Genomic DNA, 20,108 nt, shown 5'->3' with positions numbered 1-20,108 from the left:
CGAAAAGCCGAATTCGTAAATTGTAATCGAGTTCGCCACCATTATTTTTCTATATCCCAGGTATTTTTGCAGTGTGACCCTCGCGCACCGCGGTATTTCGGCACAACCGTTCCGCGGTCACTCTGCCCGCATAGCGTCATTGCTTTGCTGTACTAAAACCTAAAAATCCGCCGTGTTCGTATTCCGCCATTTTGAAAGCTGCGAGTGGAATTTGGACGCGTTGCTGGTAAATTAATTGTGGGAAAACTGTCCGAAAAGTGCAGAAAATTTGTGAAAAGTGGTCGGCGACGGCGTGTGAACCCCGCCGCCAAGTGTTTGTCCCCGAAAATGGTGTGTGGCCGCGTTTTTGGCACGTGAATTTCAGTCCAATTGTGAACTCGCAAAAAAGAAAAGAAAAGAGAAAGAAAAAACCGACGCCGCCGTCGCCGCCGCCACAAAGGAATAGGCGAATAAGCGAGAGAAAAAGGCAAAGGCGAGCGAAAAGAAAATCAAAAATTGTGCGCCGCTGATTGCGTTTCAGCAATTTAATAATACTAAAATCCACGGCAGCGGCGATTTTTCCACGGATTACACTATACATTTCCATTTACTGTCTTTCTGTTTGCAACGAGTGTGCGCCTGTGCCTCTGTGTGTGTGTGTGAGTGTGCGATAAACGTGTACAAGAAAAATTTAAACGTGCAGAATTCTGATGAATTTTAAAGCGGAACTACTTTTACATGTATAGGTGAAATATATGTATGTTTGCGTGTTTTCAGAGTGGGTGCACGCACACTTGGCCAAGTATTGTTGCGGTTTAATGCAAAGTTGAGTGCGTGAGTGTGAGTGAGTGAGCGAGTGAGCAACGCCTGCCATATTCTATGCAAAACATAAATAAAATTGTGCAATAATTTCCCCACACACGAACACACACAGCCACAGATACATACAATCTCCCTTTGAAATATGTGTTTTTTTTATTTTGCGCCCGCCTAGTGACAATACACACGCAAGGTTCACTGCGCAACGCCCCCTGCCCCCCTTTTCTACACCACCCCCTTTTGCCCACGCCACTGCAACATGCTGTCTCATCGTTGTTGTTTTGCCGCCGCCACATTTGGTGCGACAGAGAGGGGGAGAGGCCGAAAGCAACGAGTTTGGAAACCAACTAAAGCCTCATGTTGACACATTTCAACCGGGTTTTCGTTCTTTCGCTCGGATTAAAAAGCCTTTAAAGGGTGAAAGTGCTGCTTATCGCTTTGACGTTTCTTCTCCGCGAATCAAAGCTTTAAAGTTTTCTTGTTTTTTTTTCGCATATTTATTGGAAATTACAAGCCCACAAACACACACACAGGCAGCTACCGTTGGAATTGCGGTGCCTTTGTGTGCGTGTGTTTATGCCGATTGAAATACACAAAATGCCAAGTGAAAAAGTTTGATAAAGTTGCGAATGTCCATTCAAATTGACTCTTGTTTCTAGTTTTATTACAAATTTTTGCGCTTGTCGTGTTTTTGTCGTTGCTTCTTCTCTCTCTTTTTTCGTTCGCCCTTTTACTGTTCGACGTGCCTGTACCCATCACACAAACACATACAGGACAGAAACACACGCACACATGAAGAGGCAGACAGACAAGCAACTCTGGGCTCCCCCCGCCCCCTCCCTACCCCCACCCACTCGCATTTGCAACGGGAATGTTGTTGGTGTTGCTCTGCAGTACTCAAAACTCCGGAGAGGATTACAAATGGTGTTGTTGTTTTTGCCAAAACGGAAATACAGACAAACTTCTGCAACATAAAGAGTTCAAGTTATACGGACGGTTATTTATTTGGTTTCTTTTCTTCCTCTGCAACTTTTTGCGCACTTTTGGGTAATCAAAATAATTTAAGGTCCTTTGGAAGCGGGAGTAATTGAAATTATTTAAAGGGTTCTTAAGAGTCTCCCCCAAAACAGTTAACTTTAATTTTTATTGGCCGATTTTTAGATTTCCTTATAGTTTGGTTTCCTGTTTTGAATGTAATTTGATTATTAGGATACATAAATGCAATGTACACCAAATAATTACAAATATTGTAAAGGGTTCAGAAAACTAATTTAACAAGTCAAGAACTTTGCACATAAAATCGATACCATAAAAAGCGGTTATTATACATTTTTTGACCTTTAAAAAATATGAGTTTTAGATAGGAAAACAAAATAAGTTAAATTTTTTTATTAGCCATAGATATTGGTTTTTATTTACTGAAAATTCAATTTCAGTAAGTTTGTACAAGAATCTTTAAATGAATTCCTATTCCCCCCTCTCATTTCTTGTTTTGCTACGTCAGCCACACAAGGCAAATAGAATGGATAGAAATATGGAAATATATTGCAGAGACCCCTTTTCTCGTATCCACTTGAATATTTGCATTGCCATGGAATTTTATATGTAGTCCATCGATAACTGTACACATTGCTGAATTTGTTGTTACTCGTTTTTTGGCGCAACAACATTTTCCATTGCCTTTCGTTGTCACTGCCCTTTTTTGGGCAATAATAAATTTGATTGTGTATGGCTGCCCCCGCCCCCGCTCCCGCCCACTCTAACCGTTATTTATTGTCAATGCCAGGCATTACCACCCACCCACCGAACCCACCGCCCCCTTATCACTTTGATGCTCTGTATTTTTGCGCAATGTTTGTTGTTTTGTGTTTGTTGCCGACTGCGCGCGTGAAAAAATGCACACCTGCCCAAAGAATTTCACACTTTGTGGTGCGCGCGGGGAAAAACAAAGCGAAAGCAGCCACAGAAATAGCAGCAAAACGTTTAAATTTAAATATAAGTCTGTGAAACTAAAATTCGGGCAAAAACACAATGGCAGCCATGTGTTGTTTCCCCATTTTCCTCTATCCCTATCGATCTGAGAAATAAATACAACCAATTTTGGCAAGCCAAGGGTTTAATACTCTAAAAATTCGTTAGATGTATAGATTTATAAAGTTCTTTAACAAAAGATTTCTATAGTCAATCATTCAGTCTCTTTAAAATTGTTATTTGTTCAAATATTTACTTATTCATCTAATAAAGATCACGTCTTTATAGCTGACAAACCAATCACTATAATTATTATCCCCTACGTAAGCGTATTTCAAATAAAAACAGACAACACACTTTCAGATGGCTCAGCCAAAATCCGTCTAAACGAATAGATATAGCATAGCAATAATAATAGCAAGAGCGGCCACAACGCAACATCAGCAATTCGTAAGCGTGCGAGGGCAATATATACGTATATAAGTTGTATTTCATTTGATTTTTTCCCACTTCTGGTCACTTGCCACTCGCTATGCTGGCTTGCAGTTTTTCAATTTGCGTCATTCGCAGACCGCGCACCACCAATCAATATTATAAAAAAAAAACAAGTGGGAAAAACGAGAAAAACGCGAGGGAAAACAATGAGAAAGCAACGCAGAATGACAAATACAGACAAATAAAAACATTGGCCAATGTCAGGCAAACAGTTTAAGTGGTTTCTTTTGGTAGTACAGTAAATATCGTCGCTTAAATTATTGCTGAAGGTCCAAACGTAATCGCTTTATCTGCACTTTTTATGGCAGTGCAGTAAATATCACCGACAATTAACGTTTCGGAATTTTACTTGGCCAAGTCTGTTGGTTTAATAGAGGTCTGGATCTTTATCCATTTATTGGTGTTAACCAATAACCGACTTATCGGTAGAATAATCTGATTTGAGCAGTTTTTTATTAGTGATTTTGTAGACTATCAGGAGTTTTGTGTTTGCTTTCTAGAACTTTTTTTTTTGTGGTTTTTGTAAATCATTTTGTATTTATTTATTACTTTTAGGATTTTCTGATTACGAATTTATTTAAAAGAGTATATTTTCTAGACCTATAAACTGAAAAATCCACTCAAATCGAACTTAGTAATGGCAACTGCATTATTTGCAAATGATTTATGATGTAAGGCCATGAATCAAATTCTCACAACTTTCGCCATTCGGCTTTAAAAATCGCAATAGCCAGAGCAATAATATTGTGGCATTAACATCTTAGATATGGACAACAATATTCGTATTTTCTGCTAACCACGAGACTTTTGGCGTCATCATCTTAAAAGCCGGCTTTAAATGCATATGCATGAAACAGAAAGCAGAAATGGAAACCAGTAGGAGGGGGCGGGGGCGGGTGGAAAAGCGCGGGAACGCAACGTTACGACCAAACGGCATCCGTTAATTCAGGCAAAAAACAAGTTACGAGCACCGACCTAAAGTTGAAAAATCACTGGCAGTCGTCGCAATAACGACGCATGAGCAGTTGCACTTTGAATTTTCCAGTTGCAGTTGCCGATGGTTTCCTACCCCTTGAATTTCCACCTCCATTTTCCCCCAGCATCTCTGCTCTGCTGCTGCTGGGCTTTAAAAGTTGCCCACAAATGCGCATGACTTATTTAAACGTGTTTTAAGCAGTCGCAAACACACACACTCGCAGTAAGCCAACAAACAATTTAAGCGAACATGGCTTTTCCTGCTTGAAATTGTGGCCAAAAAAAAAGGAAAAGAAACAGAAACAGAAAAAGAGGCAGCAAATAAATAAAAATAAAATCGAGTGAAAAAAGCCAGCCATTGAGTTTGCCAGCGGCTCTTTAGCGCTGACTTTCCTCTTTTGCCGCCACTCTGTTATCGTCTGCCTCGTTTCATGTTGATAAACCGGTTTTTCGCTTTGGCTTGGTTTGGTTTGGTTTGTTGCTGTGCCGCCTGCTGCTGTCCCCTGTCCATAAAAAGATATGTACGCGGCCATCGTCATCGGTGCCGGAGTTACTGCTCTTTCAGTCGGACAGTGCTGCCCGAGTTTTAAAGCCGGCCACAGTAACTGTTGTGCAATTTTTATTAAAGAAAATTATAATACTTAATATGTAATTACGGCTAAAGCTTATGAGATAGAGATTTGTATCCAAGAGACAAATCATTGGTTTTTCTAAAGTACAACCACATACCAAGTTTCATATCAATCGGTCATAAATATGTCCTCAATAGCGATTTTAGTTGAGTTGAAAAAACCGGGAAGTTTGTATTTAGTATTCTGAAATTTCTACTATTCTTATTAAAACACGATTACATTTTGCCTAGTACATTTTCTTGAAAATAACAAAAAAATTTATATTCAATCCTCAATAGCGATTTTAGTTCAGTTGAAAAAAAAACTGGGAAGTTGGTGTTTAGTATACGAAAATTTCAACTACTCTTAATATAGAAACAGAGCCCATTTCGCCTAGTAAATTTTCTTGAAATAAAAAAAAATTCAATACTGAACTTAAACATTTTGTAATTAGCTATGATTTATTGGGGTACCAGCAGGTATTTTCATCTTATAAAGAAGTAGAACCATCAGTAAACCAGCCAAACTTGCTGCTCTGGTGCCAAATGTGGCCGGCTTGTTTGTTAGACAGCCGGCGGCTAGTCGGTTTGTACGGTAGAATCGGTAGAATTGGAATCCGAATGGGAATCAGAAACAGAATCATCGGGCCACCGGACTCGGACTCAGGTAGCAGCGCGTCACACTCGGAATGAATGTATCTGTTAGATACGCGGCCACGACTTACTGTACACTCTGGCGCTAGTTGTGATTTATAATGCCTCGCTGGATGTGATTTTCTGCTCGCTGCTGCATTATATGCTTTGATTTGATATTTATTCCTATTCACTGCCCGCGGGCATCAACAGGTTTTCTCGGTTGAGATTCGGTGGTTTCGCAAAGGCGAGTTGAGTCGAGTCGTCGGGTGAAAAGTGCCTCTCCCGCAGGCGTGGGCGCTCGCACATTGCGAATGCCACATCCTGTGGCAACTTCAGGCATTCACAAAAAATAAAAAAAAGGAAAAAAAAAACGAATAAAAGCAAGCTGAAGTGAAACTGGTTTCTTGGCGCGCTTTAAACACTCTTAACTGACATTTTCCATTTCGACTGTGTTTCGAAAGAGTTTGTCTTTCTGCCGCCAAGTTGTGCAAGAGTGTAACTTGAGCGAAGAATTAGCTTCAGTAGAGGCAACCAATAAATGTTCCTTTTGTGTAAATAATATGTGAGTGAATTACGTGGATCACCACGTCAGTAAAGTTCCAGAAAGGTCTTATCTACAGCATTCCCTAAATCCAAAAATATTACGTTTTAAATAATTCTCATGCTGTTATCGGCAGTTTAGTTCAGATAAAGCTGGTTCATATTTTAATGGTCATTGTACCACAAAATAATGTATGTTCTCGAACACTTTCACATTGGAATCATAAAGCGGAGTTGGAAGAAAGCTCGTGCCTTCAATAAACTGGATTAACATATTCTAGTGAATTCCCAATAAGTGCAGTGAATCATTCATTTTGAGCCGGTTATCCACGCAGATAATCTCTGCAAAAAAATATATTTCCGAGTAAACAAATGCGAATCAAAAATCCGCAGCCACATGAGAGCTACAAATTCTGGGCATAGAGAAATTGCTTGAAAATTAACAAAGCGTTGCGCCCACTTGACTTTGGCTATTCACTTGATAAATATATATATGTGTATTGTGTATTGTATGGTATGGCATGGTGTAGTACTAGTCATAGGGAGGAGGGGTTGGAGAGGTTCTCGGGGTGATGTGATTGTGCTGGGATATTTTTTTTCCATTGCCCGATGTCATAATTGCGTTGCTTATTTTTGTATTTCTGTATTTTGGCTTGCGATTTTGCGAACGTTCGCTCGAGCGTTATTCTTCCCCCCGCAGTATCTGTGCAAGTTTTTTTTCTTTCTTTTTTTTGCTATTATTATTGTAGTCTCGTCGGTTGCCGCATTTAAACGTATTTCATACTTTTGCACAATACGTGACACATGGCTGATGGGAAGTGTCCGACGGAGGAAGCGGGCAGTCTCGGGTCGGGGCAGATGTGTGTCTAAACATAGCCTATAGCCTATAGAGGCAGTCATTGACGGCTTATCACCGCAGATACACGCACAGAAAATATATATATACCAGTATATAGAAATATATCTGTGCTGTCAAAGTGTTTGTTATTGTTCCGATTTGCTTCTCTTATCAGCGCGCTGCGAAGTGAATCTCCGCTCGTATATATAACTAAAAAAAAAAATAAAAACTATAAGAGCGCCAACCCAGCAATTCATGCGATATATATTTCGTATTTGGGTTCGGACTATAAATGTCGCTTTAAGTAATTTCACGTGATCGCTACAATTATCATTTTATTGATAGCCACTCACTCAGCTGTTTGCTTTGCTTACCCTCCTATAAATACGATAGTCATTCTAATTATTAATGGCGATAAGAAAAACAAGTTTTGGAAATTTGCCTAATGCTTTGGCTTATCACAAAATAATATCATTAGTGGTTAAAGTACGATGATTAGTTTTCGATGTATACCAAAAATGTCAATTGAGTTCTTTAGAAGGGATTTGCTGATAAGTTAGTAAACCCTGAATTAAATCTAAAGTTCTTAGTAAAAATACGCAACTGAAAAGTATTAAAGTAATCTAATCCCAAACTCATCTAATAAAATCTCTGAATGTACAGACCATCTTATAGATGTTCACACTTACCTGAAGCCCTTCAAATATATCGGTCACATTGCCATCACGCCGAGCTGGAAGCCCACCATCCATTGCCCCCACGCCATTCCACGACGTCAGATAACCAAGAAGTGTCGGGGTGATAAGATAAGGCGGGCTACTACACGTAATCCGTATCCACTCGGTGACAAACCAGATGTGTGGGTACAGTACCTTGCTCTTCTGGGTTCTCGAGAACCATTCTTGTGTCTAATCAACCGTACGATAAGTTCACTTGGATTTTGGAGCAGTAGGGGTCTTTAATTCGGACCCTGTGACGAGGTGTATTCGAGCCAGCTGGCCAACAAGAAACGCCCTTTCATGCTATCGAACACAATCGAAAGGGGGGACTTCAGACAGGGAAACCGGGTACTGGCCATTCCGCTCCAGTCGATTTCGATGGTCGCATGTGAACAGCGTTAAATTTCTATGTTTCTGCAATGACACCTCCCCCAAAATCCCCCCACCCACTCCCAATCCCCACCCCTTTGCGCCTAAGCCACTCAATAGGGCGGGAAAGGGAAAAAGAGGGCAGCGATGTGAGTGCGGCAATAACGTAGCTTTATCGCTGATGTTGGCGAAATCCAAACGAAACTTGTCATCAGCCGAATTTTGCTGACATGAGCTGTTTTTTTTTATATTTTGGTTTTCTTTTTTTGTTTCTACATCACATTTCATGTTTTCCATTTAATTTATGTGTTATGTGTGTTTTTGTTGCTTTCATTGCAGGATTCTCGATTTCAATATGAAGCGCCAAAAATGATTGCAGCGTTTGCATCGTAGTCTTGAAAAGGTTTTTTTCATTGATTTAATTAGAGCCACCGAAAGCGGTTGGCCAGCCAGCAAAAACGAGCGACCAGGGATAAAGGGATTCCTCCACCAGCCTGCGCCCAGCGCCCTCTTAACACGGTAACCACTGACAGAGAATCAAAAGGAACCACATAAGTTTTATTACGACGACGAAGACGACGACGAGCAGAGGATAGCAGACAGACAGATACAGAAACAGCGAAATGGACAAAAATCTGATGATGCCGAAGCGTTCGCGCATCGATGTCAAGGGCAGTTTTGCCAACGGACCGCTGCAAGCACGCCCATTGGTGGCCCTGCTCGATGGACGCGATTGCTCCATCGAGATGCCCATCCTGAAGGATGTGGCCACGGTGGCCTTTTGCGATGCACAGAGCACCTCCGAAATACACGAGAAGGTGAGTCTACACTTATTTTGATTCCTTCATGTGGTTACAACTCTAATAATTGGTATTTCTCAGGTTCTCAACGAGGCAGTGGGAGCTCTGATGTGGCACACCATTATTTTGACAAAGGAGGATCTTGAGAAGTTCAAAGCTTTACGCATCATCGTGCGCATCGGCAGCGGCACAGACAACATCGACGTGAAGGCGGCGGGCGAACTGGGCATCGCAGTGTGCAATGTTCCCGGCTATGGAGTCGAGGAGGTGGCGGACACGACAATGTGCCTGATCCTCAACCTTTACCGGCGGACGTATTGGCTAGCGAACATGGTGCGCGAGGGCAAAAAGTTCACTGGACCCGAGCAAGTGCGGGAGGCAGCGCATGTAAGTGGTTTGCTTAGTTAGTTGGGAGCATAAGAAAAATAGTTTGTTATCGCTTTTAAATTTAACATGCTTATCTAGGCATTCCTAAATGTGTTGACAGCCCCCAGCGAACCTTTCTCGATAGCTGTAGTTTTCATGCCTAAAATTAGTTGATTTTACTTATGCTAGTGTCCAGATATCACGTATGTTTTTTGGCTTAACGCTTTGATAATAGTTCAATTAGAAACAGGGTTCGGAATTTGACACACATGTTAAAAACATGAAAAATTGTATTTTACAGTGTGAGCAAAGTTGTTGACATGTCTGTCAAATACAAAAGTGTAAAATGTGAAAAATAATTGTTAACACACACAACCGACTTGTGTTTTTAATACAACGTGTTATTAACACACCGTGATTTTTACACAATGTGTTTTTAACAAGATGTGTTTTTGACTTAAAAAGTGTTCGGTTCAAAAAAACTGTAACTGCTACGAATTAACTAGAAAATACATTTGTAAACTGTCACCGTGACATTCGTTCAACTTCTATTTGAGTAAATTAAATATTAAATCATAAAATATTGATAACGCTGATTATTTTCCATTATGCACTTGGATTTACTGTAAAGCTGATGAAATTCAGTGGCTAAAACCCGTATACAAATTGGTTCATCAAATTCAAATGCAAATTGTGTTCAAAAATAGTATTTGCATATAAGCAAGCTCTACAGCTCCTCGGTAAACACAGAAATAGGTGGTGATGTAGAATATCTGCATATAAGCGGCATTAACATTTAATCGATATATACGTACTTTCTTCTACACCTTTGAATGCATCTAACTGGAACACCATCTGTTCATTTTCTCTCCACAGGGCTGTGCACGCATCCGCGGCGACACCTTGGGCCTGGTGGGACTGGGCCGCATCGGAAGCGCCGTGGCCCTGCGGGCAAAGGCGTTCGGCTTCAACGTCATCTTCTACGATCCCTACCTGCCCGACGGCATCGACAAGTCGCTGGGCCTCACTCGCGTCTACACGCTGCAGGACCTGCTTTTCCAGTCCGATTGCGTCTCACTGCATTGCACGCTCAATGAGCACAACCATCATTTAATCAATGAATTCACAATTAAACAGGTGAGTAAGAGAATTCTATCTGAGATTTAGAAGCCAATTAGTAGTGATGTATTTCAAGAGATACTCGTATAATAATGTTTCTAAAGAGATATCAATCAAATTTAGAACTTGATAATAAGTTTATATTTTTAATATGTGAATATGTTTCTATAACTTGTTTTTTTTATTAAAAAATACTTCATTAACCTTTTAAGAACATTACATTACATTACAAAACATTAAATGTTTTACTATATCTATGAAGGATTTATTCCATTTAAACATAGACAATAAATTTGTTTCTAAATTAATGAGCTAAATAATATTATATTCACTATTTATATTAAATAATAATTAAATAGATTAAATACTAAAACATCCACAGTAAATTTGTTTCTAAGTTAATGACTAAATTTATAACATATTTACTAATAATTTGCTTCGTTTTAGATGCGACCTGGTGCATTTCTGGTGAACACCGCCCGCGGCGGTCTGGTTGATGACGAGACCCTGGCGTTGGCGCTGAAGCAGGGAAGGATAAGAGCTGCCGCCCTGGACGTTCACGAAAACGAACCTTACAATGTATTTCAAGTAAGAGATTGTTGTAAAACGAGACATTTTACGCAATCTGAGTTGGCGCCGCACCTACGTTGGCTATTGATCGCAACTAACCGGAGTTCTTTTGACTTTTAGGGCGCACTGAAGGATGCCCCCAATTTGATTTGCACACCGCACGCCGCCTTCTTCAGCGACGCGTCCGCCACGGAGCTGCGCGAAATGGCAGCCACCGAGATCCGGCGGGCGATCGTCGGCAATATTCCAGACGTGCTGAGGAACTGCGTCAACAAGGAGTACTTCATGCGCACGCCGCCTGCCGCTGCCGCCGGGGGCGTGGCGGCGGCTGTTTATCCCGAAGGTAAACTACAAATGATATCAAATCAAGAAAAGTAGAGAGACAGAGACAGGCGAGCGAGGGAGCGTTAAGTAAAAAACAAAACAAAATGAAACAAACAAAACAAAACTTACAAAAAAAAAAAAGAACATAAGAAATCAACCAACAAAATCCAAGCAAAAATACAGTACCAGAAATCGTTTAAACACACATACTTTACACACACACACTCACACCATCCATATTACACCCACACAAGCACACGCACACGCACACAGATGTAGCAAGCATCCAAAACATACTTCTATTCTTTCTCTGACTCATTCGAAAGTATATATATATAGACGACGGGAGTGGAGCGCGCCAGAGAGAGTATATAACATTTGAAGCAAGATTCAAGAACACACACACACGCTATAAGAGTTGATATATAAGTTACACAGTTTAAGCTATACAAATATATATATATATATTTATATATATAGTGGCTAAGCGCTGCACCAAGATCAGAATGTTTGACGTCGATGAGGAGGATTAGAACGCAGCCGATGTTGGCCAAAAGTTACGTTTATTCAATATGTGTCTGTGTATGTATATGCATTGTTTTTGGCTCTAAAAAAAACGATCTAGAAAACGCTTTGAAAAACCAAACCTCTAAGAAATGTTTAAAGAGCTTTCACCGAGTTTCCAAACTCCTTTGCAATTACATTTTTCAATTTAGCCAGAGAAGAGCTTCAAATTTCTTTCAAAATTCAGCGTTTGCATGTGGCCAGTTATCTTCACTTTAGTCTACAACAATTACGTGCATATATAGTGACATAGTGAATATACATTTAAAAGAATAAGTTTCAAGATAATTTACACATGAAAACAAGGTGAAAGTAAACAATATGATGGATTATTGTTGTTGATGTTTCGCGACCTCCCTTCATCCCTCCCACAAAAAAAACCCCACAAGTATCCGGCTTTAACTTTTACAGAAACTAGAAACAATCAGCGGAAAGTATGTAAAGTAATTATGTTCAGTGTATTTAGCCATGTATTCAATGTATTTACAAATTAATATTATTATGCAAAACCAAGCAAATGATTCCAATACGAGTAACTCCCCACGTCAAAACATTTTGTAAGCTTAAGAATAAAATTGGTTAACCTATTTTGCTCCATTCATTGCTGACTTTCAATTGTTAAAAAATGGTTCGATTAAGATATGAGAACACACCCCCGAGGACATCGTGTTTAACTGAAATTACTATTCTGTTGCTCAAGCTCTGCTCTATATTACAAAATGATCTCATCATTCAAGTTTATTTTCGCCTTACGTACATTCTTGTATTTTCGATTGGCTACAACAAACAGACAGACAAACAAACAAACAGCGAGAAAGTAAATAATTAAAACTATATATATTAAATAGATGACAACTCGGCGCGTTAGATTCAACCACATCTATAAATAGAAAGAAGAAAACTACAATTAAATTAACGCATAGTCTATGTACATTTAAAATATAACAGAAATTATATTAAAGCAACCCAGAAAAAACTATAAAATGCTAAAAGAAAACAAAAAAAGATAATACATGTAATATTAATGAACCTAGATTTACCTTAACGATAAAAGGCAGCTGAGCGACGATGATAACAAGCATATAATCGTCAGCGAGCGGCACATTAAACATTGTTAGCGTGTAAATTGTAATTTTATTTAACGAGAATATATATTTACATGTAAACGGAAGTGCGCAACAATTGTAAGACTATCATTTTGTACAATTTTGCAATTTAAGTTTAGAAACGAAAAGCTTCAAGCAGTTTGGATGAATCTATCCTTCTTCTCTCCTATTTTTTATTTATCTAACTCTATCTAAAGTCTATCCGATAACGCTCAAGAACATCCCTGATCCGATCCGATCCTTTAATCCCGATTTTTTTTTTAATTGATTGTAAAACTACTTTTATAGGGACAAACTTTTTTTGTAATATTTCAAACATTTACAAGCACAAAGCATACACGCATACACACACAACATAGACACATATACGGAGCAGTATACTCACACATCAAACACACACCCACGCACACACACGCGATCCTATATAGCAAGCTGCAACAACAAATGAGCAAAGTAAAACATAAATAAGCATAAGCGTAAAAGTAAAAAGTAAACGTAAACAAGTAAAAGTAATGAGTAATGAGACAAAAGAATAAAATACTGTTATTTTGTAATGTATAAAAGGATATTTTTAATAACTGTGAAAGCTAAATAAAATTAAAAGCGTAACAATTGACGATATGAAGCAACAAAAACGAAACGAAACAAAGTAAAAAGTTGAGACGGAGAAGTTGATTTGATGAAAACCAAGAAAACCTTTCCAGAGAAAAAAAAAACCACAAAAAAACAAAAGATAAAAACAAATAAAACAAAATCTTTAATGAACCCATTATTGTTTTAACTTGCCAATTGGAAGCTGTCAAATTGTTGTCCTCCTTTTTTATGTGTGGCAGTGTTTGTTTGAAATGTTATTTTCCCGCCTAAATGTTTGTATATAATCCTGGGATGATGGCATCATTGTGAGCAAGCAGCAGAGCAGAGAGCACAATTAAGTCGAAAGTCAGTAATGAATGGAAACGCTGGTAGTCCAATTCGTATTCGTATTCCCGTAGCCTTAGCCAATTTGTATCTAGCTCTAAGGAACGGAAGGCCCCGAGATTCGTATAAACGGTTATACCAGCGCCTGTTCCTCTTAAATCATTGCATCACTAAAACCAAACCAAACCAATCCAAGACTTCTTTCATATTTGTATAGTCAGTCGCCTGATTACACAGACCCCGACCCCCCGGCAATTCAGAACCCGATAAAAACACATAATACCAACCAACCAAACAGCAACATTTCATAATCTTTACCTAACTTTCAACTACCAATACCAAATACCAATACCAACCAAATCGAAATACAATCCAGGATTAAATGGCGGCTATTATACAGGCGCACTGCATCACCGGGCACACAGCACCACGCCGCACGATGGCCCCCACAGTACAACCAACCTGGGCAGCACCGTAGTAGGAGGCGGTCCGACGACAGTCGCCCAAGCTGCCGCTGCAGCCGTGGCCGCTGCGGCAGCCGCCGCCGCCCTCCTGCCGTCGCCGGTTCCGCCGCACTTGTCGCCCCAGGTCGGTGGATTGCCGCTTGGAATTGTGAGTAGCCAATCGGTAGGTAGTCCAAACAAAAAACAAAAAAAAAACCCCTCTGTTGTCTTGTGTTTGTGTGTGTTGTTTGCCAGCAAACGTTTGCCATCTATTACCAAACCATCTTGCTATTCAGCAGCTGGCCAAGTTGCGATTGTTGTGGTAATAGTGTGCGTGGTTCTCCCAGCTCTAGTCCGTGTTTGTGTTGCTAGTTAGTCTCGTAGTTGAGTGTTGGCTAGGCTAGGGCTTTTTTGCTCACCCTGTGTGCCCACTAATGGACTAATCCCAGTTGCTAATCCTTGACCCCCTCTTGCTTTTAGCCCCTGAGTGCGCCCGACCCTAATAATCATCTGTCATCGAGCATAAAAACGGAGGTGAAGGCCGAGTCAACGGAGGCGCCGTAGGCATCTGCTGTCCACAAGTGGCTGGAGTTGATGATGGCAACGGGCAGAGGCGCAATGGAGTCCAGCACAACAACTGGCCAAGGAGAAGGATCAAATGAAAAGAAGAAAACCCCCAGGAGCAGTCCCCAAGGATTAAAAAAAATAAAAGATAAAACCCCCCAGCAGTAGTCATCATCATCTGTTGTCTGTCTGTGAAATGTGTGGAGTCCCGTGTATCCGTGCTGTTGTTCTTTTGTTCCGGTTGTCAAACGGATTCGTTGCGCGCCTGTGCCAGCGCTTGATTTGAATTTTTCCAAGTTTCTATGTTTTAATTTAAAATACAATACATATTTGCATTACCAACCCAAACAAAATAAAACAATACAACATAATTAAACAACGCAGGAAAACAAGGAGGAGGAGGAGTATAGTTATGATGATCCCCACACACAACACGCCTCAAAATTTACTACATATTTAGACTTTAATTTGTAACTATTTAGAATTTTACAGTTACAATTTAAGATTTTTATTTGTATTGCAGCAAATTGTAAGTGAAAATACGCAAAAACAAATGCAAATGTTGGAAAATTTTAATTACGAGAAACAAACACAATTATGGCATACAAAAAAAAAACAAACAAAAGAAAACATTAGAAACAAAACAAAAGCAACACACAAGAGAGACGTTTAGTGCTAAGATACGTTTAAAGTACATAATAAAAAGAAAAACAAAAGAAAAGCGAAAACACCTGTATTTTAATGGAATTGACACACGTGTTTTATCGACTGGAATACATATAGTACATTTATTTGAGTCAGTTACAAACAGAGGCTCGTCTGCTTCGGGTGGTAAGTTCTATTCTAAATGCTACATAACACCATTTACGGATTAGCGAATCTGCGCAGCTAATGATGCGTCAAAATACATACAGACTGCCTAAAGTTCGCTTGGTATTCGTATTTCTAAAACATTTTTTTTACGTTTACAACGCTCAGATATAGTATAGTTATAGGTAATAAAGTACATGTAGGGTTGGTATGTTTCTGTTTTCGTTTTGTAAAATTCCTCTTTTTTTTTGTTTAGCATTTAGCATTAGTTTTACATTTATAACACACGGCCATTGGAAGGTCCATCACGAATTCCCTCTATTCTGAACAGTACTAGCTAACTTTTAGATTTTCTCTACGGAATGAACAAACATCTATGAGTAGGAGTGGAAGATAATGTAATGCAAATGCAGAGGCGGGTTCTATATGTAGTTCTTCTTGGAATTTACATTGCATTCTCGAGCCTAACACAAGCCAGGCCTGCTAGGAAACCTTGTACATACAACATGGAATACGATGCCCTAACTATCCAAAACTTAGTTTCATTTACATGTGGTTCTTTTGGGTTAACAATCAGGTGGACAATAACAATGTGATAAAACCCATGAATAGGTTGCCTACGATTCTTATACTTTTTCAAATTCAGATCGAAGCGTTTTCGAACTGTTATAGTAATGTTTGGAAAATATTATTATTTTTAATTATTAAATAAAAGAAAAATGTAAATGCCTTCAGGCAATTTTCCGAAATTCTGACATGTTTAAAGTTTATATTCCGAATTCGGGACTTTTAAAACTAAGATTATGTGTAATGGTCTTTTCTGTTTGTGTTTGGTAGTATCTGTGTACGCAGGTATATACATCCAGGGATATATTTCGTATATAAACGAGTCTATCAAAACATCATTGTACAATAAAATACAATACAACTAATTCGCTTCATCTGCGTACGCCTAAATGTGTAAATCAGCGCAGGGATTCGTTCGTTATGTACTAAAAACAAAATCAACAACGTAGCAGACGCAGGGGATACACAGTCGCCTCATGCTTGGTCCACAGTCCATCTAAAAGAAGCGGGTCAGGCGGGGCCGGAAAAAGCGGAAGGCACCGTAGCATCCCAGGCCAATTAACCCGTACTTCAGCGTATATTTGCAGACGCGTTGGCCCAGGCTGGCCGGTGGAATTTCGAGAATGGCCGGAATCTTCTTGGGGTCCACGGTGCCCCACATCTTGGCAATGCCATTGGCATGGCCGATGCCCACAACTCCGACCACGCGTACCGGACGGATCTGCTGGGCACCCGGCGCCGCCTGTGGCAGTGCAGCCAGCTGCAGCGAGTGGCACAGGAAAAGGTCGCGCTCGCGCACGAAAACGTCAGAGAAGGCGGGAAACTCGCCGGCCATCTCCTGCATCAGCTTCTCCAGCAGATCGCTTTGCTTGCACTCCTCCACCTCCTCGATGCTGATGCTGTCGGTGAAGGTCAGGCGCCAGACCAGCTTCATCGTCTGCCACAGGGACAAAGCACGCAGGGCGCGGTACAGTGTGATGCGGATGGGACGATCGCCCAGGTGCAGGATGCAGCCAGGCAGCTTGTGGATCTCCTCGAAGGCACGCCGAAACTCGCCGCCCGGTGCCATTCCCAAATCTTTGGCGATCTGGGCGCTCATCTGCAGCAGCAGGATGAAGAAGATGCCGTTGATGTAGCCATGAGTGTGCAGGATTCCGCGAATCTACGAGAATCAGGTGTCATTCTGCAAGGCTATTAGTCCCTTAATTTCGTATTCTTACCTTGGGAATATTGATGCTCTTGGCCTCTTCCAACAGCGTTTTTTCATCGAGCTTCAGGATGTGTATACGCGATGGACACAGCTCAACCATGACCACATCTGGACGGACATTGCGAATGACCTAAAGTATTAGGGATAATTCCACATTAGGACTAGTAAATAAGAATTAATAAGAGGCACTCACAAATGAGACGTCATCCTGCGACTCCTCACTAAAGTGGGCCGTGCCCACGAGATAGACCTTGCTGCCGAATGGCGTGTTGAGCAGCGTCACCGTCGACGGCAGATTCTGTTCGAACTCCTCGATGGTGTCGTAGATTGTGATTTCGCGCTTGGTCTGCGGCGGCTGATCGATGACCGGCACCAGATCCCGCTTCTCGCCATCGCCATCAGCGGCCGCCGAGGCCTCGGCAATGGAGATGTCCAGCTTTTGCTTGCTCGTCTGCAGCAGCGACTCCTTGCGGCGTCTCTTGTCCGCGTTGGCCGTAGTGTCTTTGCTGGGCGACTTCTTCAGTAGGTTCTTTACACTGTCGCCCTCCACCAGCACCACCTTCTCGAGGTCCTCCTCCTTAATCGAGTTATCGTTAATCTCTATAATTGACAGGTTGGGATTATCCGTCTTGAATATTGTCTTGTTGGCCAGCTGCGACTTGGGGTCCACCTCCTCCTGCGAGGTATTTGTGTCGGTGCTCTCGGACTGAATCAGCAGCATGCTGGCATTGAGAGCTGGCGTAGGACTGTTGAAAGCTGCCGACGCCGGGGATCCAAAAGCCTTGAAGACGGCCGATTCATTGCCAAATTCCGCACTGGCTGTTTTGTTGGCCGAACTTAAGGGGCTGACAAGGCTCTCTGTGGATTGGAATAAAAGAAAAAATGAGTTTATCAAGATGCAAGTCATGTTTACTGATTTATAACAGAAAATATATATAAATTGTGTATGAATGTGGGGTTTCAAGGAGTGTTTGCCAGATTCTTCAAAGATTTTTCAACAAATAAAATATAAGAACGAAAATATAAATTATTCCTTTAAGATTTCCTGTTCATAAAGAACTTCCAGCTGCTCTAGATATTCCGCTCCGCAACATCCATCCGGACAGTCGGTCAGTAGGAACTGCTTTAATAGATCGAAACATTTTTGCTTCATGGCCAAAGCATTTCTTTGCTGGCTTTCTTCCTGTTTTACCAACTGATTCTCATATTTTTGAATTAGCCTCTGCTTCAGCTTTTTAATCTTCTCGTTGATAGTGGCTTCTAGCGATGGTTTATTCTGTTCGTAGGCGTGAATGCTCATCTTCTGCACAATTTTCCTTAGCTCATGGTCTAAGGTTTTCAAATGATCTTTGAATTTTTCATCGCCTGCAAAGGATGTAAAGATTTGGGATAACAAATGATTGGGAAAGGTCTCGGGAGTTTGGGATTGCAGACTGTTGCGAGCTGCCACCATTAGGTTTTTCTTTATACCCCTGCTGTAGCTTGACTTGTGGCTGTTCTGCAGGTTTAGTTTCCTTAGCTTTTGCTGCTGATGATTCGTTTGGATTTGCAGGGCAACAATCTTGAGCTTTAGAGCATTTATCTTGCGTTCGAGGTGGGCATGTTCTTCCTTGAGGTCTTTTTGAAGGTAAAAGGCTCCTGAATCGGATGTTCTGCCGCTGGTTTCGTTGCTGGTATCCTCCAAAAGATCTTCTAGATTGACGGAGTCTGTAAAGGGAGCGCTGAGTCGTCTATTTATGGTTAACTGGTACTCCATTTTTCGCAAGAGACGGTGAACAGCGTGCTTCTCCAGCTTATTTGAGTGTTTTAAGGCGTCCAGCCAGCGTCTGCAAAGGTCATAGCTCTCGGTATCCTGAGGCAGACTGAGAATGGACTGGAACATCTGGTCTAAATCGTTATCCCCATCTATTTGATGGCTCTCGTGGGCAAAGGAATGATCTGGTAGCTTCTCCACTCCCTGAATCCCGTCTGTTTTCACGACTTTGAGTTGGTGTGGCATCTTACCATTACAGGACTTGTAGGCCGTGGTGGACAGCTGGTGGTCCAGGGCACTGTCATATAAGGTATTGTCGCCCACATAGGTGCTGCTCCGCTTGTCCGGCGAGGATTCAAACGACGTGGATGCGGATACGTCCATGGTGGAGTTCAGTTGGAAGCCTGGAAGAATCGGTTGCGAGTGGAAATTCGGTTTCGGTTGATGGCGAGGCGACGTATGAACATCTGGCGAAGAACTGTGGAGTACAAAAGTTGAAGAGCGATTATCAGAGACATATAGTACATATAGATAATACGCTGCCTTTACGTTACTCTCTGCAAACTGCAAATTTGTATCACTTTTCTGCCTACGTGTCGTACATTGCCAGATGATTTTGGGCAGTCGATTGTTCTCGACTGACGTTTAACTCCCGGCCATGTAAACATATGTTGTTTATATGCCCGATTCTGTTTAATTCACCTGGGCATTTCTCCGTTTCTACTTAACTCACCTGAAAATTTGTATTTAGTGTGGGTGTTGTTGTTGCTTTGCTCTGTGTTCGGGGCAAATTGGCAAACCACTTAATTGACTATTATCTTCTGATTGAAAACTCAGTTCGGCTGCCACTGTCCGCCTTTTTGATTCGGTGCGTGCTCTTAATTTTAATAAAAACCCAAAAAACTAAAGAAATTAAATTGTGATTGTGGCAAATTATTTTCTTCTTCTTCTTCCTAGCGTCGACCAGTGTTGCCTACTGACTGAATGGGAAATATAAGAGCGGCTCTTATACGGAAGAGCAGTTATCGATTTATCGGTCGATT

General features: G+C 41.0%; 2 protein-coding genes across 12 annotated transcripts; one reads left to right on the top strand and one right to left on the bottom strand.

The window, feature by feature from the left end:
- Positions 1-86: 86 nt before the first annotated feature.
- On the top strand, positions 87-15,453 carry CtBP (C-terminal binding protein). Of its 10 annotated transcripts, none has more exons than XM_017149537.3 (8): positions 87-226; positions 8,291-8,769; positions 8,833-9,138; positions 9,994-10,254; positions 10,684-10,815; positions 10,927-11,149; positions 14,119-14,345; positions 14,642-15,453. In XM_017149537.3, exons 2-8 carry the CDS (start codon positions 8,575-8,577, stop codon positions 14,723-14,725), a joined length of 1,428 nt encoding a protein of 475 aa, XP_017005026.1. In that variant the 5' UTR covers positions 87-226; positions 8,291-8,574; the 3' UTR covers positions 14,726-15,453. The 10 variants fall into 10 exon arrangements, with proteins under 10 accessions (XP_017005026.1, XP_017005024.1, XP_017005022.1 ...); XM_017149535.3 differs by having other exon boundaries at positions 14,095-14,330; XM_017149533.3 differs by having other exon boundaries at positions 14,095-14,345.
- Positions 15,454-16,390: 937 nt separating this feature from the next.
- Positions 16,391-20,035, bottom strand: LOC108062746 (traB domain-containing protein). 2 transcript variants are annotated; one of them, XM_017149529.3, is made up of 5 exons: positions 19,799-20,035; positions 19,317-19,543; positions 17,506-18,170; positions 17,323-17,442; positions 16,391-17,264 (listed from the first exon to the last, which is right to left on the bottom strand). In XM_017149529.3, exons 2-5 carry the CDS (start codon positions 19,447-19,449, stop codon positions 16,599-16,601), a joined length of 1,584 nt encoding a protein of 527 aa, XP_017005018.2. In that variant the 5' UTR covers positions 19,450-19,543; positions 19,799-20,035; the 3' UTR covers positions 16,391-16,598. The 2 variants fall into 2 exon arrangements, with proteins under 2 accessions (XP_017005018.2, XP_017005019.2); XM_017149530.3 differs by lacking the exon at positions 19,799-20,035 and adding an exon at positions 19,615-19,769.
- Positions 20,036-20,108: the final 73 nt, after the last annotated feature.

This window comes from Drosophila takahashii, chromosome 3R (genome assembly GCF_030179915.1).
Source record: "Drosophila takahashii strain IR98-3 E-12201 chromosome 3R, DtakHiC1v2, whole genome shotgun sequence".
NCBI lineage: Eukaryota > Metazoa > Arthropoda > Insecta > Diptera > Drosophilidae > Drosophila > Drosophila takahashii.
Note: the sequence above shows the minus strand (reverse complement) of the source record. Positions and strands in the feature narration are given on the sequence as shown.